Source organism: Molothrus ater, chromosome 16, assembly GCF_012460135.2.
Source record: "Molothrus ater isolate BHLD 08-10-18 breed brown headed cowbird chromosome 16, BPBGC_Mater_1.1, whole genome shotgun sequence".
Lineage (NCBI taxonomy): Eukaryota > Metazoa > Chordata > Aves > Passeriformes > Icteridae > Molothrus > Molothrus ater.
The window spans coordinates 2,691,133-2,708,305 of NC_050493.2; the positions used below are offsets into that span (position 1 = coordinate 2,691,133).

Consider the following 17,173-nt stretch of genomic DNA (forward strand, 5'->3'; position numbering starts at 1 on the left):
GTGCCAAGCTGGACACTTGGCCATAGCAAGGCCACACAAGCTGGACAAGAGCCTGACTCCCACCGTGGTCCAGTGACACCGTGTCCTGCTGAGGGTGCTGCTGGAAAAAAGAGATTCTGCTCCCAGGAGGATGAAGGTGACTCTGGCAGCTGCCGTGGTCCAGCCTGGCAGGACTGGGGGGGGCTTCACCAGCCCCGTGGGGCTCTGAGAGCTGCACCTGTACCAAGCACCAGACCCAAAACCAGCAGGGAAGCACCAGGAGCTGCTGGCCTCAACCTTGGCTGCGTGCCTGAAGAACAAGAGGAAGCTCTGCTCCGGGTGAAGGCCAACATATCTTCCACATCCCAGCCTGAAGAGGTCACTCAGCACCCAACCAGGCTGGGAAGCCAATGTGCCAGAGTCTCCTTCCGCCCTGGTGACCTTCCAGGTGGCATCTTGAGATTTATCCAGGGATGAAGCTCCACATCTGCAAAGCAGCACAAGCTTCTTCTAGGAAGCCTCTGCTCAGCTGGCTGTGACCATCTAGTGCTACCAGCTCCTCATCCCCTGGTTTGTATGCATTTATCTGCCTCATGGTGCTAAATTGTATGTTTTAAATACAGAAGCTATTAGGACTGAGAAGGTCTGAAGCACATACTGGTTTTGAGATCTTTATTTCAGGAAAAGATTAAAGAATTAAAATAGGAGCTGCCCTGCTGACAAGAAGAGTTGAATTCAAGAAGCTGGTAAAAAAGGAGCATTATATGCATTGAGCACTGTGCATTTTCAGTCAATATTGGCTCTACTTTCTACTCTACTTTCCTTTGACTAGGAAAAGGGAGTTTCACATGCGCACAGACCCTGGGATACACGGGATTCGATGAGAGGAAGGGAGTAACAGCAAAAAAAAAAAAAAAGAAAAAAAAAAAAAAAAAGGAAAAATAAAAGGAAAAAAAAAAAAAAAGAGAGTGCTGGGCTTGATCTAATAGAGGCAAGAAAGTGATCTTACAGCTCGGCCCCTGAACACCAACTCCGGCCACCAGCGAGACGGGAGCGAGGACGCGCCGGCGGGGCCAACTCGATGGTGCACTTCAGTAGCTGCAGCTCCCCATCCACAACCACCTGGGCAGCCACCCAAGCTTGCCAGGCTTCGGTGGCACCTACATTCAGGACACGGCACAGTCACGGGGCAGGAGAATCACTTCTTGCATCCTTGTCCAGCGAGATGTCAGTGTGGTACCTCCAGGCTGCGGGCGCCGGCACGGACTCGCGCTCCCCGACAGCTTCCCCCCCTTGTAGGTGCAAGTAATGCAGTGGAGATCAATGGCTGGATCAGGCTCCTGGTGTGCTCTGAGCACGGGGTCTCTAGACAGCAGTAAGAGCTCGGTGTGGCTGACACCACCCAGGCCCTGCTCGCTCTTCCCGACAGAGCTATAGCTTATTAACAGGCTGCTGAGCCTTAATACTGACACTTAGTGTAATGGTTTACAGTAAAGAAAGGATTCTCCTACAAAGCGCCGAAGAGAGGGCGGGGGGGAAAACCCCACTCCAATCCCTTCCTCTCCCTCTCAGAGTCTCTGGAGCATCTCACAAGCAGGGAAAGGAGCTGGGGAGGCGAGGGGAGGCACCGCCACCGCGGCGCCGGGTCCCGTCGGGGCGTCAGGACAACGACAGCGAGGACATCGTAAGGAACAGAGACAAACGGTGCTGGTGCTGTGCTGCCTCAAGCTGGGAGGTGCGCGTGGTCAAGCGGAGCGGGGAGAACTAGTCTTTCTTCAAGTCCCTGGATTCAAAAAGCTTCAGGCGTTCTTGCACAGTCAGGCCTTCCTTCAGACTCTGGCAGAGACAAAAGACAGAGAGCGGAGTTGGGGCGGGGGCGGCGCTCAGGCCCAGCCGTGGCAGCAGGAATGGGCTCCTGGGCGAGGATTAGTGGGACATGCTGAGGGAGAACACACGGTTATGGAGGGCAGCTACTGCCTGGAGACAGGGTGAGATTGCAGATGAACCAGGCGACGGACCAGAAGCAATGAGAGGCACATCATGCTGCAAGCAGGATTAGCTGACTGGGGAACGACCCCCTGTGCTGGGGTGACTTTATGGTGCTTGTGTCCCCACTCGTCTGGTTAGCCCAGAAATAAGTTTTGCACCTTACAGACTGGTTCTGAGAGTGAAGGGGGGGAAGAAGAAGCATGCAGAAATATTTTCCCAAACTGGTTGGGGGAGAGGCCACTTGAATCTGCTTTCTAGAGGAGCCCCTTTGGAGGTTCTCTCCCAAATTTGCCCTAAACCAGGACACCCCTGGAGCTCACAGGGCAGCGCTGGATGGGGCAATTCCAGCAGGGGAGCCCCAGGCAGGCCAGCTGGGATCTGCTGTGCTGAAGCCCCAGGATGCTGAGCAGGACCTGCAGGCTGGTCCATCCCTGCCTGCCCCACCATACAGCACCATGGGGACAGTCCTGGCTCCACTCCGTGCAGGATTTGCTCAGGAAACCCTGGAAACTGCTGTGTGCTGCCAGTGACCATCCCACCCCTTCTCTCATCCCACCCTGGGACAGCCCACAGTTAGAAAGAGGACTCCTAAATGCTGCTCAGGCCTGGCAGGCTCTGATGGCTGATCCAATTCAGATGCAGCATCCAGATTTCAAGGCACAACTCTCAGCTGGCCAGCAGCCCCCTGGCATTTGGAATTGTAAAATCCATCAGCTACACATGAGGACTCAGTAGCACAGTACTGAGAGGGGCAGAAACGCAGAAACAAATTGCCTGACTCCTGTAGGACAGCTTTAAATTGAATCCAGTCTGAGGGGATGCACCAGCCTAATGCCAGCACCCTCCTTCCTGCAGCCCCAAACCTGTGGCACGAGAGATTGAGGAGAGCACAGCATTAGGTGGTGAGCTGTCCCTGTAGATGAGGAGGCACAGCCACCTCCTATCCCTAAAAGAGCCCCCATAGCCAGGGCTCTGCCCCTCTGTGCCCCACTGCCTGTCCCAGCCCCACAGCTCTGCCTGCCAGCCCAGGCCTTGGAACTTGCAAGGAATTCATGCTGCAGCTGAACATTATTCACTTCACAGACCAAGCCTTGGTACCTTCAAAGGCACAGACTGGAGGGATGGAAATCAGCTCCTAGGAGGAAATTCTGAGGGAACTGGGATTGTCTGGCCTGGAGAAAAGAAGGCTCAAGGTGACCTTGGGGCCCCTTCCAGAGCCCAAAGGGGCTCCAGGAGAGCTGGAGAGGCACTTTGGAGAGAGCCTGGAGTGACAGGACAAGGGGGAATGGCTTCCCATAGCCAGAGAGCAGGGTTAGATGGGATATAGGGAAGAAATTCTTCCCTGTGAGGGTGGGCAGGCCCTGGCACAGGTTGTCCAGAGAAGCTGTGGCTGCCCCTGGATGCCTGCAAGTGTCCAAAACCAGGCTGGATGGGGCCTGGAACAACCTGGGACAGTGGAAGGTATCCCTGCCCATGGCAGGGGGTTGGAACCCTGGATGGTTTTTCATCCCTTCCAACCCAAACCACTCTGTGATTCCATGATCCTACTATCAGGCAGCCACCTCCCTTCCCTGGCTGTGGGACTGTTCTGCCACAGCAGCAGGTTGGACTTTTGGGCTGCATTTTCCTTCCTGTGTATTTATCAAGGCAGGACTCCATGATAAACTTGCCCCAAGGCTGTGCAGATTCCCATGGTTACTGTATTTCTGGAAATGTTTTTCCTCCCACAGGCCCACGAACACAGAAGGGCTTTGCCAGGCAGCATGGAAATGAAAGCACTAAATTGGACTGAATTTCCAAATGCTGTGTGCTCTCTTTCCAAGGGGCAGCAGAGTCTCCTGGGATGAGAGTCTCTGAGCACACACTTCCTAAAGGAAGTTTACTTTGGGCCTCCTTAAATGGGAGCAGCTCATGCATTCCAGTTCTCACATCTGATTTCTCAGTGGATGGAAAGAGACACCAGGAGTCATCAGCCTGTTCTGCCTGATGGCACAAATTCCAGCAAATTCAGCCCCCAGGCAGTCCCACAACCATTTCAGTTGCTGATGAGGAGAGCCTGATGAAGTGAGACTAATGTAGGATGATATCTGTGATAAAGGAATCTTCCACAGACTTCCTGGGGCTCTCCACCCACCGTGCTGGGAGCTCCCCTCTCCTATCTGCCTCTGCAGGTGCTCCCACCTCAGTCCTTGCCATGGCCAGGAAATTCACTATTACTCCAGCTAATGGAGATATCTGGCTCATTAGAATCAGCCTCGTCTCTTATCAGCTCCCTCCTTTTGCTGGATGAGCTTGGAAGCCTTGGAGGCTCAGGGATGGAGAGCAGGAGGAGAAAGTTACTGGGCAAGGAAAACTCTTGCTCAGGCATGGATCAACCTGAAAAAGCAGCAACTGTGGGTAAAGGAAATCAGAGCAGTCCAGGACATTCCCTCTGCAGCTGAGGTGGCTGAGACCATTTTCCATGCTCCAGGCTGTTATGGGAAGTATACTTAAAGGCATCCCAGACTATTCCTGCACCTGGCTAACAGCAAAACAGGTGTTTTCCTATGAGACCTGGACAGTGCTGGAGTTTAGTCTGAGGCATGCAAAGTCACTCAGGCATGCACACTCAGTGTCCCACACTCCCAACACAGTAAACAGAAAACGTGCTCCACCATGTCCAAATCCTCTCTGTGACGATGAGCTGTGTTGGTGAGGGTGGGAAGAGCAGGAAGACAAAAAGCCACATCCCCCAGGGAAGAGGCAGAGAGACTTTGTTCCACACAGATCTTGGGTACACTGGCTTCTCCCCTCCCCTTCGCCTTCACCCAGGAGAAGAATTAGCAGTGACTAAACCTGTCAGTCAGTCATTGAGAGAAGGAGGGCTCTAGTTTGGCACGGAGGTGTGAGCAGTGCATGCAGAGGTTGGGCCGTGGGCAGGGTGCCGTGTGTTTACCTACGTGGCAGGGAACCTGGACTCGGGTTCATTTCAGTTATCCCATGAGACCTGCTCAATAACGGACTGTTGAAGGAAAAAAGCAAAATAAAACAAAACAAAAAAAAGAACAAAAAACAAAAGAAGAAGCTCATAAATCCCACATGAATTTGCGCTGGTGCAGCCCCAGCCCCCCCGTCCCGCAGCGATGCCCTGGCACTGCCCCTGCTTCTTCTCCGCTCCTTCCCCACCAAGTAACACGCAGGGGGATCACACAGAAAGTGATCTGGGTTGAAGTGGTGAAGGGAAACCCAGCATCAGAGTGGCCCAGCAGGTCTGGGCTGCCCCAAAATGTGCAGAAGTCCCTCTCTGTTCACTGGGTGCAGTGCAGACACCCCGAGCTGAGGAGCTGCTGCTCGTAGAGCTCCAAGTGTTTCCCCACGTGGGCACCAAGCTCAAAGCATTTTGCCTGCCCTACAAGGGCTCAACCACTTCAAACATCAGCAAGAGACACCAGGTGAGAGGCAAAGCAGGTTTGCTCATGCTGAGCTTCCTCCCAACTGCCCTATGTTTAATGCTGACTCCTGATCAGCATTATTTGCCCTTCCTTATCTCCAGTCCCATATGATGGAACTGGCTGCCAAGGAGAGCTTGGCACAGCATCACTGGGCTTTGGGATCAACAGCAAGCACAGAAGGATCACAGAAGCACAGGGCCATCTGCACCATGTTAACACACAAACAAAGTGTGTGTTAAATATGCCCAGGACCCAGACATTGCTGATACACATAAAGACAAAAAATCTTGCAGTGATGAACACTACAACTAGAATGACGTGCACATTTCCACCTATATTTCAACTGAAAAGAAGGAGCAGATCCTGGAATAGTCCTCCTGTGAAAGACCAAGGAACAAGGAGAACATCAGCCTTTTTCCCAACCAGGGAGCAGCTTTGTGCCTCCATCTGAGCAAGGTCTGGAGTAGGGGAATGGGCCCTGCCTGGCTGCACAGTCAGTCCTTTTGCAGTAAAAAACCATCCAGGCTAGCACTAGTGGCTGGGAAATTCTTAATTTTGTTCCCCTGCCCATTTCTTCCCATTTGGGATCCCCATCAAAGAGAAATGCTGGGCATTCCTCACTGCCATCCCACTGGGCAGGACATCTGAGCTCACCTTTGACCTGATATTCCTTAGTTGCCGGCTAACACTGGATCTGTCTTTCTTCAAGAAATCAGGGTTGCTTTTTGATTTCATAATATCTGGGAAGAAGCAAAAGAAGTGGGATTAGCCTGGTGCCTACTGCCTTCCTGCAAGGACAGGGCTGAGGCTCTGCCCTCCCAGCCCAGGACAGTGCCCCGATGAGCCCAACTCTTAGTGCTGCCCCAAGGGCAGAGGGGGCTTTTGGGCATCCCTGCATCACGAGGTTTTCCTGATGCAAAACCCCAGAAGGCTTTCAAAGCCCATCAGCTTTGGGCTGGAAGGCCAAGTCCTACACTCAGACCCATTCCTGCACAAGGGTTTGTACTCCAGGATTCCCTGTTAGCTCGGGACACCCAGGACTGCTTGGAGCTGCTGGAGGAGGACTGACCATATCCCGATACAGTGGTGTTCACAGGGGATTTCTCTCCCTGAGCTTCTGTGGCTGCTTTCAGCTGCTCTTTCAACCTGCTGATATCACAGTCTGCCTTGGCCTTCACGATGCTCAGCTCCGTGTAGATGTCTTTGTACTTGTCGCTGGCGTATTTCTTATCCTGGCAAGGGAACAAGAACAACCCCATGGAGCCAGACAGACAGCTGGAGCCCAGGGGTTTGTGGATGCACTCAAGAGGAGCTTGGCAAATGCTGATGGAAGAAGAGCCGGCAACGGGAGAGAGGCTCGGCCAGGGCAGCTCACGCCCTCGGAGCTGCTTCCAACAGGGAACGGAGACAGGCAGAGAGCTGAGAGCCAAGGGCCAGCACACAGTGCTGCCCGTGCCTGCAGCCCCTCAGCTACAGGGCTTTAGTGGCTTTTCATTTTAGCCAAGACACAGAATTCAAGTAGAATTCCCAGAAATGGCTTTGGTTTGTCCAGAGCAAACCAGTTCCACTGCTGTGAGGCTGGGCAGATCTCTAACACTGTTTGTTTGTGCCAGTTAAATCTGATCTGATGTGACAGTAAATGGGGAAATCAGGCTGAAAGGGATGTTTTCCCACACTGTCTCCTTTGTGGGGTAAGCCTTAAGTTGATACATGGAGTGCTTTACTGATGACATCAAAATGGGTATTGAATTACATTCAGGAGAAAAATTAAATATGGTTTCAAATCTAGGTGTAAATGGGCTGAAATCTAAGCACAGACACTCAGGAGCAGAGCACAGTAAGAGGATTTGCAGAACCACCCCTGGCATTACCCTCAGTGCTGTCTGCAGCTCATCTTTGAGGGAGCTGATCTCCTGCTTCAGGTACTGGATTTCGGATTCTTTCACCCGCAGCAGGACCTGTGGGAACAGAAACCAGAATCTTTGCACCCAAGCAGACAGTGTGACACCTTCTGTACCCAGAGCAGCCAAACCAAGGGCTGGAGACTCAGCCCCATGCCAGCACCACAAAGCCTCTGGTCCATCCATCTTCTGCTTCTCACAAGAAAACTCCTCTGGGGAACTCGCCCAAGCTTGCAGTGCTGATGCTGATGCCCTGCACACCCCAGTTTCTGTCCCCCACTGCTCTGCATGGATTGCATCCCAGGGACAAGCAGGGGCTGCAGAAGAAGAGTGAGTGTCTGGCTCAACATGGTGAGGAGATCAGGACCCCAGAATCTCCTGGCCTCATACAGCTCATGATAACAGTGCTGACCAGCCACGAGAGCCGACTGGGGACAGATGGCTGTGACACCTGCCAGCTGTGACTCTCTCCCAGGCTGTGTCCTGGGGTACACAGCACTTGTGCCCACCCACGTGCCTGTCTGCAGAGCTCACCTCCAGCTCGTAGGCGTCCTTGCCCTGCGTGAGAGGCGACCCAGCAGCCTCTCCCCCGCCCTCCCCGGTCAGCAGGGTCCGCAGTCGCGTGATCTCCGCAGCCAGGCGGTTATTCAGCTCCTGGGGAGAGGAGGAGAGCCCTTGTGGGAAGGGGGAGCAGGGCCACAGCTCAGCACGGAGCTCAGGGTCAGCAGGGCAGGGAGCCTCACCTGGTTGTGGGCGTTGAGCTCCTGGTTCTCCCGCTGGCACTGGCGGAGGGCCTGCCTCTCAGCCTCCAGCGCCTGCGCCAGGTGCGCGTTCTCCAAACACTTCTGGGAATACTGCTCCGAAAGCACCTCCAGCTCCCGCTGCACCGACTGCAGCTCCTCCCTGCACAACACACATGGGGGTAGTGCCCTCCACACACACACACACATCCCCATTCTTCCTTCAGCATCCCAGGACAACCCAACAGGGAGCTAAGCACCAAGGATGAGGATTGCATATTCCCTTTGGGGAAAAAACTCAAGCCCAGAGCAAGTCAACTCTTCCCTTTCCTGGCAGAGCCGTGTTTGGGCACCAAAAGGGACAGGATGTCATCCTCTCAGAGATTAAGTGGCAGAACTTTCTCAGGTTTCCAAAAATTGAGCTGAGATCTACCAAAATCTACCAATGCCAAGCTCTTCCTTGTGAGGGTCGGGAAGCCCTGGCAGAGGTTGCCCAGAGAAGCTGTGGCTGCCCCTGGATCCCTGGAAGTGTCCAAGGCCAGGTTGGATGGCGCTTGGGGCAACCTGGGATAGTGGAAGATGTGCCTGCCCATGGCAAGGGACTGGAATGAGATAAGCTCTAAGTCCCTTCCAACCCAAACCATTCCAGTATTCTAAGTTTGCTCTGGGCACTCAGGACCAGGTATATTTGCACACCTCCCCAACTTATATAGACGTATCAAGGTTGATAAGGCTGACAGGCAGCCCTGCTCAGCTCCCACGGGAGGACAGCCTTGCCATGGAAAACTCAGAGCTTTCTCCTCACTTTTTGAACAACCCTGCTGCTGCAGCTGTGTGAAAAGCAGCACTGGCTGCCCATCTGCTACTTCTGGGGACCATAAAGGAGCTGTTTTGTATAATGTGCAGACATTGACCTGAAGCCTGAAAGATCACGGGCAACCAGGAGGCTCTGATGGATGCAGAAGCCCCTGAAATAACCCCAAACTCATCGCCAGAATCAAATGGGAGAGGAGGGCCCCCCACACATGATCTCCCTGCCAGATGGTGACAGAGGACAGGGATGGCCTTACAGGTACTGCCTTCGGAGGGCCTCGATGTCGGCGTTGACACTGCTGATCTGGGAGCGCTGGGACTTCTCCAGCTCCCGCTCCAGCTCCTCCCGGTGCGCGTTCTTCATGGCTTCGATGGCTGCGAGGGGCAGCACAGGGTTAGCACCCAGCACCCCCAACCACAGCTGGGTTTTTGTTCATTTCTTAAAGGAACAAAACATCCCTGCAAATCTCCCACTGCTTCATGGCCCTTTCAGTCTGTGCCCCAGCTGCGAAGGGGCTTCTGCAAATCCTGCTTTTGAACAGAGTCCAAATGATTGTCCCCTTCACACATTGTTTCCTGGACTGTGGGACTCCTAATGTAGAGCCCCTGAACTCCAGTGTTTCAACATTCCCTGGGGCACTGAAGAATTAATTCAGTGTGGAATTGGCAATAATTTAACACAGGAATCATTAATGCCTTTCAGAACTGGAATACAAAACAGATCAGACTGTCTAACAACCAAAGACAGGGGTACCAAGCCTGGAGAAAGACCAGGAGATGAGCACCAAACCTGGATGACCAGGAGGTGAACCTCCACCTAAAACATCTTTCCCACAAGCCCATTCCCATCTCCCTGTGCAGCCCACCCAGCCCTCACCCCATCCCTGCCCTGCTCCTCAGTGCAGCCAACACCACTCCCGTGTCCCCACCACCACTGTCCTGCCCCACCATGGGGTCCCCCTGGTACCTGAGATGGTGGCAGCCGTTTCCTCTGCCAGCAGGCGATCCTTCTCCTCCCGCAGCTTCTCCAGCTCCCGCTGGTGCTGCCGCTGCAGGTCCTCGATCTTCTTCTGGTGCGTCTCCTCCATGGCTGCAAAGCCCCTCTCACATGTTGCCTGCAAAGGGAGGAGGGGAAAGGGTTGGCCCAGGAGCACAGGGTCGGTGCCACGGCGGTGGGGAGCCCACCAGGAGCCACAGCTCAGCTCCTCAGGTCCAGCAGGGATCTTCTGCTCCCCCAGCCAAGGAGCACGATGGACCTCGCAAAGGTCAGGGCTTGCTCTGCAGTCGCTTGACCCCTGACAGCTCCAGGGAAAAGGATGCACAGGGGCACACCCAGTTGGGGAATGCAAATATATGGAAAAAAACAATCAAAAAAACCCTTCTGTGCCCCTTCTGCTCTTTTCAATGCCTGTTTTTTTCAACCTCTGGGTGTAGGGAAGATGACGTGACAGCAACAGGATCTTAATTCCCAACCAAGTATTGCTATAAATGCTGCAGGGAAAATTACTTGCTAATTGAATTACTAGGAAAGAACTCGAGCCAGGACACAGGAGGAGCAATTTGGGGAGTCGGGATTCACCAGGGGTGAGGTCCTGAATTCCTGCCTGGTCCTTCTGTTCCCAGCTCAGCTGCCAGCCTAAGCATATCAGATCCTGGATGGACACACGGCTGCAGGACACGGACAGGAGCAGCAAAGCCACAGGCAGGCCCAAGCCACGAGGGAAGAAGGGGCACACACTGGGGACAAGGTGCTGAGCCCCATCAGGCAGCTTGGGACAAAACCTGATGCCAAGCACTGTACAGGGCTTTACCCCTTAATGACACAGGCTGGCTTTATTCCCTATTTCAGCTGAGCTCCCTTTGACTAACACCAGTGTTTTCCATGCAAAGTGAGAACTGTCACCTCTGGGACCCCATGGGAAATTTTAGGGGGACAAATTCACTCACCCAGTGGCAAAAGTGCTCATGACAGTCCAACACCACTGACCCTCACTAACATACATCCCTCAGCATCACCTTCTTGGCTAATGCTCTGTTACCTACACCTAATCCTCATTTCCAATTTTTAGCTTTGATGGGTTTTTCCCTCACATTTAATTTTTAATCCTGAAGCATTCTTCACTTTCCCAGCCTTGTTTGTTTATTTGTTTTTTTAGACTCCTAACTCAGTGCCAGAACCTGCCTGGACTTGGCTGTGGCACAGAGCAGCCCTGCAGGATTCTTCATTACACCCAGAATCATAGAATATGCTGAGTTGGAAGGGATCCACAAGGATCATCAAGTCCAACTCCTGAAACACCTCGAATTTTGGAAGAAAAAGGTGCATACTCTACCATAGGTCTGGCTGTAGATTCACTATTTAATGTATTGTAAATGCATTGCCATAAATCCACGTGTACAAATCACTATCTCATAGAATCACAGAATAGTTTGGGTTGGAAGGGACCTTGAAGCCCATCCTGTTCCACCCCCTGCCATGGTCAGGGACACCTTCCACTATTCCAGGTTGCTCCAAGCCTTGAACCTGGTCTTGGACACTTCCAGGGATGGGGCAGCCACAGCTTCTTGGGGCCACCTGCGCCAGGGCCTCACCACCCTCACAGGGAATAATTTCTTCCTAATAATAAATGTAAACATACCCTTCCTTCATCTAAAAGCCATTCCCCCTTGTCTTGCCACTTCATGCCTTTGTCAAAAGTCCCTTCCAGCTCTCTTGGAGCCCCTCTAAGCACCGGAAAGGTCTCCAAGGTCTTCCTGGAGCCTTCTCTTCTCCAGGTTGAGGAGTTATGTTTGTGCTACTAATATTACATTCTCCATCAGGTTCTTAAGAGAAGAATGAAGCACATTCAAGCCTCCAGTTTGGGCAGGCTTCCAATTGCTTGGTTGGCTTTCTGACCAGCACTGCTTAATTCCAATGGGATTCAGCAAAACTACTGCTCTCCCAGGCTAAAACCAGCTTTTGGCTGGAGCTGAGCCACACTTCACCTCCAGCTCAAATGTGTGCTGGATCTTGTGGCTGGAAGCAAGCTCTCCCACATTTTTGCTGATTCTTAAGAGCAACTGGTCTGTGAGAGCCTCACTGGCACAGCCTCTGCATCGCTGCCCTTTTGCCTTCCTGTTCAACCTGGCAGCCTCCCCTGGTGCTGCCAGAGTCCTCTACAGCCCTAAACTCACTTCTGAACTGAGAATGCTTTCCTAGGGAAAGCAAACCACCAAACCCATTTTTTTTTAGATGCTGGATGATCTCAAACCAGTTTTACAGCCAGCCTGACTCGTGGGGCAATTTGAACAGTGGTATTTCATTGCCAGTGGGTTTCTCTGCACCTCACCTGGATGTTCTGTAACTGTGCACTCTTTGTTGTGTACAGAATTACTGTGTCCAACACCAGCATGGTCCTTGCAGCCTCCTGCAGTGGAGATCTGCTTTGCTACAGAATTTGGCATCTGTTTGCAGCTACTTTCCCTAGGAACATACATTTTGAGAGCATCAAGTTTCCATTTCATCCTGCATTTTTGAAGGCAGCAGAGACAGATTGGAGATTTGATCAGACTGGGAAAGACAGAGCTGAGGAATGCTTTTAGAGGGAAGTCACAAACAAAATGTAGGAGAAACACTGAGGTCTTCGTGTTGAAGGAGAGTGTGATGTTATCAAGCTACTTTGAAACTCTCTCTCTCCCTCTCCACACAAAGACCACCTCCGGAAATCCACCTTCCCAAGCCCTGAGCAATGCATTTAGAATACTCTAGCATGGAGGAAAAGGAAACACCATGCTTTACAGAGGCCTGGATAATACCCTGGGGCTTGTTTCAGCATGCTGGCTGTTTCAGGGGATGGCTGAAGACCCTGGGACTGCACGTGCCCTCCCACATTCTCAGCAGCAGAAGGCAGTAAGTGTTAAACATATCAAGACCTTTAGGTTTTCAAAGTCTTTCTGGTATTTTTCCCTCAAAGTGGAAGCGTTCCCCTCCAGATGTTTGTTCTCCAGCTCATCCCTCATGACGTTCATCTGGGCCTCCAGCTCCTGGATGCGTTCCCTCAGGCCGTGCATGGAGTCCGGGTCGCTGCCAGGGTCCTGCCCGGTGCCACCCCCCTCTCCGGCCACCCAGGCGTCCCCAGAGCCCGGGCCCACCGCGGGGGACGCCTCCGGGTGCTGCCTCTGGTACTCATCGAGGGTCTCTTGCAGGCGCTGCAGGTTCTGGCTGTAGTGCTCCTGCAGCGCCTGCAGCTCCTCGCCGTGGATGACCTGCAGCTCCTTGATCTTGGCCTGGAACTTCTCCTCCAGCGTTTGCATCTGCTCCAGGTGATACTGCTCCATGTTCTGCTTGTCGCGGACAACGGCGTCCAGCTGGTTGAGCCCCTCCACCCTCTCGGCCTTCAGGGCATCCTCGGTCCTGTTGAGCTGCTCGATCACGTTTCGGATCTCCTCCTCGTACCGCCCCTGCAGCTCGCTCAAGCTCTTGCTGTGCTCGTGCCCTTCCTCCTCCAGGAGCCTGCGCTGGTTGTCCAGCTGGGACACCTTTGCCTTGAGGTCGGCGTTCTCCCTCTCCAGCACGGCGATCACCTCGCTGTACTCGCCCTGCTGCTTCCTGAGCAGCTCCTCGTACTCGTCCCGCAGGAGAGACACCGTCTTCACGCGCTCCTGGCACAGGGCATCCATGCTCTGCAGGGACTCCTTGTAGGATTTCATCTCCCTCTCGTGCTCCAGCCGGACTTTGCAAGCGGCATAACAAACCTGAGCCTGAACAATGGCATCGTGGACTAACAGAGACGAATACCGCTCCAGGTCTCCCATGCACGAATGGTAGGAAAGACTCTGGGACATCTTCAGGAGCTTCTGACAGTCTCTCACGGCCTCCTCGGGAGGCAGAGAGAGTAAGGCAACAGATATCTCCTTCAGAACATTGGATTTGTCCTTTAGCTGCTGGGCAAGATCTTCCTGAATGGAAACAAGAGCTTCACTACTACGGTCTGGGGCACTGCCAGTCTCCTCCACCTTGGCTAATTCCTGGCACGGCACCATTTGGACACGGCTCCCATCCCAAGAGATCTGGGTTCTTTCCGAAGCATCTTTCTGTATTTCAAGTGCTTCAGAAATCTGGTGCATAACTCCATCAAACTCAGGAGTCCTGTATGCTTTGATGATCTCCTCCAACATGCATTTGTGCTGCTGGAGAGCTGTTTTGGTATTATGGAGCTCTTCTTCAATTGCTTTTAACCTCTGATGAAAAGATTCTCTCATTTTCTCTGCAACAAACCCAAGTTCTGCCTTGATCAATGTAGCATCTGCTACAGCACTGAGAAAACATGGGGAAATGCCCAAACTTGTTTCTGTTTTACCCTCAGCTTCTCCTTCTCTAGTGCCCAAGTGTGCTCTCAGCTCCTCCACCTGGCTCCAAAACTCCCCTTCCAGCAGCAGCTTTTTAGACAGGACGCTGGCCAAATCATTGGCTGTATGAGAAACACTTGCTGGCTCCAACAAAGCCACCTCGGCCGTTCCCTGGATCTCTCTCAGAAGCTGGGCTATCTCAGAGCTCGCGTTTTTCAAAGACTCTGCTATTTGGTTGATGAGAGAGGCCTCAAATGCCACCCTCTCAGAAAGCCACCTCAGCTGGCCGGTGTCAAACACATCTGCTTGCTGCTCCTTGGAGATGTGCTCCTCTTCTCCCAGATCCCCTCCTTCTGGAGCGGGGCTCTCCGTGGTGAGGCTTTCACTCTGCTGATACTCTGATGGGACTGGTGCTCCGCTCAAGGCTTGGATTGCATTTGATAAAGTTGTTTCCATGCTAGACAGAGTAACAAGGAACAAATCACCCTCTTGATCCTTGTCTGATTTGGGCAGGGATCTCAGCTGCTCCCTGCACTTCTCTAAGCAAGTCAGCGCTTGATCGTTTTTCATCTGGAAACCTCCCAGCTCGCTGACGTGACTTTCTATGAGCTTGAACTTTTCCTGCCTCTCGCTCTCCAGCTGTGAGATCAAAGCATTGACTTGGGACAAGCTGGTCTGAAGCTGTTCCCGCAGCTGGGACTCCGTGCTGGCCCACTGATGGTGGAGGGCGATGAGCGTCTCCTGGTTATGACCGTGCTGGCTTTCAAGCTTCATCGTCACATCTTTGAGCTTCTCCTCTGTAATGTACAGTTTGGTTTCCAGGGAATGGATGATGGAGAGATAAGTCTCAGAATCACTGGTCCCTGATGAGGGGTAACCCAGAGCTGGCTCTGAGGACATGCTTTCTTCAGACAGAGATCTGTCCTGGCTTGTGTCTGAAGAGGTACTGCTTGTCCAGTTTTTCTCTGATCCATCTGGATGGATGTATTTTTGACACTGGATGCTTGAAAAACGGATCCTTTGCCTCTTGGCCCCCATGATTCCTACATCAGGCTTTGCTAAAGCTTTCTGAACCAACTCTTGGTCCTGGAGCTCTACAACTTTAGATGGGGAGCCAAATTCCTCCACTTGCCTCTGACTGGTCTCAAGAACCTCATCCTCCTCCTCCTTCAGTGCGTAAGTCAGAGCTGGGAGGACATCCTGAGTTTGCCCCAGTTGGGATGGATGACTTTCGTCCACCTCAAGACTGGGGCCAAGGTCTTCTGCCTCCTCAGCACATGGACTTGTGCCCACACTAGCTAATTTCTTTAAAGCCTCCTCCTTGGCCTTTAGCTTTACTTTAGCCTCCTCTAAACTGCTATCTAAAGCAACGACTTTAACCAAAGCCTCACTGAGATCTTGATCTTTCTTCTCCACAATTCTCAAGTGCATTTCCTTAACATGTCTCAGCTCTTCTTCTTTCTCTTTCAGCACCTCCTGCACCCCCCGGAACTGATCAGACATCTCCTCAAACGACTGCTCCAGATTGTGGTAGTTGGTCTCTTCCATTTTCAACTTTGCTTGTAGCTTTGCAACTTCATTATCCGACTCAGCCACCTGATTCATGAGCTCGTGGAACCGGCACTTGATCTGATCTCTCTCCCTTTCGAGCTCCTTGATGTGCTCAGCAAGTTTTTGGATGCTGGCCTCCTTCATGGCCAGCTGCTCCTCCAGCTGGTGGACGAGCTCGCTGCCTTCGAACTTGGCGCTCAGCTTCTCCTTCTGCAGAATCTCCATTTGCTGCTCGCTGTTCTGCAGCTGATTCTCGTACTCATTGGCCTTGTCCTCCACCTCCTTCAGGCTCCGTATCAAAACCTGCTTCTCCCTCTCGCAGCTCTCCAGCAAAGCCTCATAGTTCTTCTGCAGCTTCTCCTCCATGAGGACCCGTGCCTGCTCGCTGGCGTTCAGCTGCCCGCTGAGGTCTGCGATCCTGTCCTGGAGCCGCTGCACTTCCTTCTGGTGGTCCCGCTGCAGCGCCTGCTGCATCTCCAGGTCCCGCAGCTCCTGCGTCTTCTCCAGCAGCAGCGCCTCCGCGCTCTTCAGCTTCTGCTCGCTGGCCTTCAGCTGGGAGCTGAGCGCGGCCTCACCGTGCTGCCACTCCTCCAGCTGCTCTTTGGCTTTCTCCTTCTCGCTCCTCAGGTCGCTCTTGAGCTTGGCCAGGGTCTGCTCCTTGATGGCGAGCTCGGCCGCCGCGTTACTGAGCCTCGCCTGCAGGCTCTGAATCTCGGCCTCGTGGTGCCGGATCACGTCCTTGGCCTCGGCGTAGCTGCGCTTCAGCGACTGAATCTGCTGATTGATCACCTCTTGACGCTGGCATTGGGCTTCCAGCTCGCTTTGGAGGTCTTGGTTGACTTTGTGAAGCCTCTGCCAGGCACCTGATGGCGAGGCGGCCACCTCGGTCTTAAAAAAATTGATTAAATACTAGATTAGTAACACTCTTGGCTCTCCCTTCTGAGTGTCACACCTCTGGCCAGGCAGGCCATGGAAAAGTTCCTCACAGCGACTTGGCTGCTACTCACTGCTCCAATTGGGATGATTTGTTCTTGGCACAATTTGGTTTGTTTGACCAACTTTTTTTTTTTTTTTAATGAGCGACAACTGCTTTCCAGTAACAGAAAACACTGACCACAACATCAAAACAGCTGTACAGTAACAGGCTAAATGGAAAAAAAATAATAAACCCAAACTCAAACAGAATAAAAAAAACAATGAAAAAGAAACACCAGCAGCAAAACGGAGACAGACAGACAAAAGAAAAATGCCAAGGATGATGAGGAGGAGGAGATGAAACAAGGTGGAGGAGAAAGGAACTGCTTTTTTTTTAGCAAGTTTGTTTGTTTGTTTGTGAAACAAAAAGTGCACAGTTCAGGTAATACAGTCCACCAACCAAAAGCAACAACAGAAAGTGAGGTGACAGCAAATGACATCACATTCCACCCATACATGGGGTGAC

General features: G+C 52.7%; 1 protein-coding gene across 1 annotated transcript in view; it reads right to left on the bottom strand.

Moving 5' to 3' along the window:
• Nucleotides 1-934: 934 nt before the first annotated feature.
• MPRIP (myosin phosphatase Rho interacting protein) overlaps nt 935-17,173 on the bottom strand; it is a 72,615-nt gene continuing 56,376 nt past the window's right edge. Inside the window, 9 exon segments of the mRNA XM_036392390.2 lie at nt 935-1,815; nt 6,054-6,139; nt 6,469-6,631; nt 7,271-7,357; nt 7,835-7,954; nt 8,044-8,203; nt 9,111-9,228; nt 9,821-9,968; nt 12,766-16,620. Of these exon segments, the coding sequence (XP_036248283.1) occupies nt 1,744-1,815; nt 6,054-6,139; nt 6,469-6,631; nt 7,271-7,357; nt 7,835-7,954; nt 8,044-8,203; nt 9,111-9,228; nt 9,821-9,968; nt 12,766-16,620 (4,809 nt within the window). The 3' untranslated portion in view covers nt 935-1,743.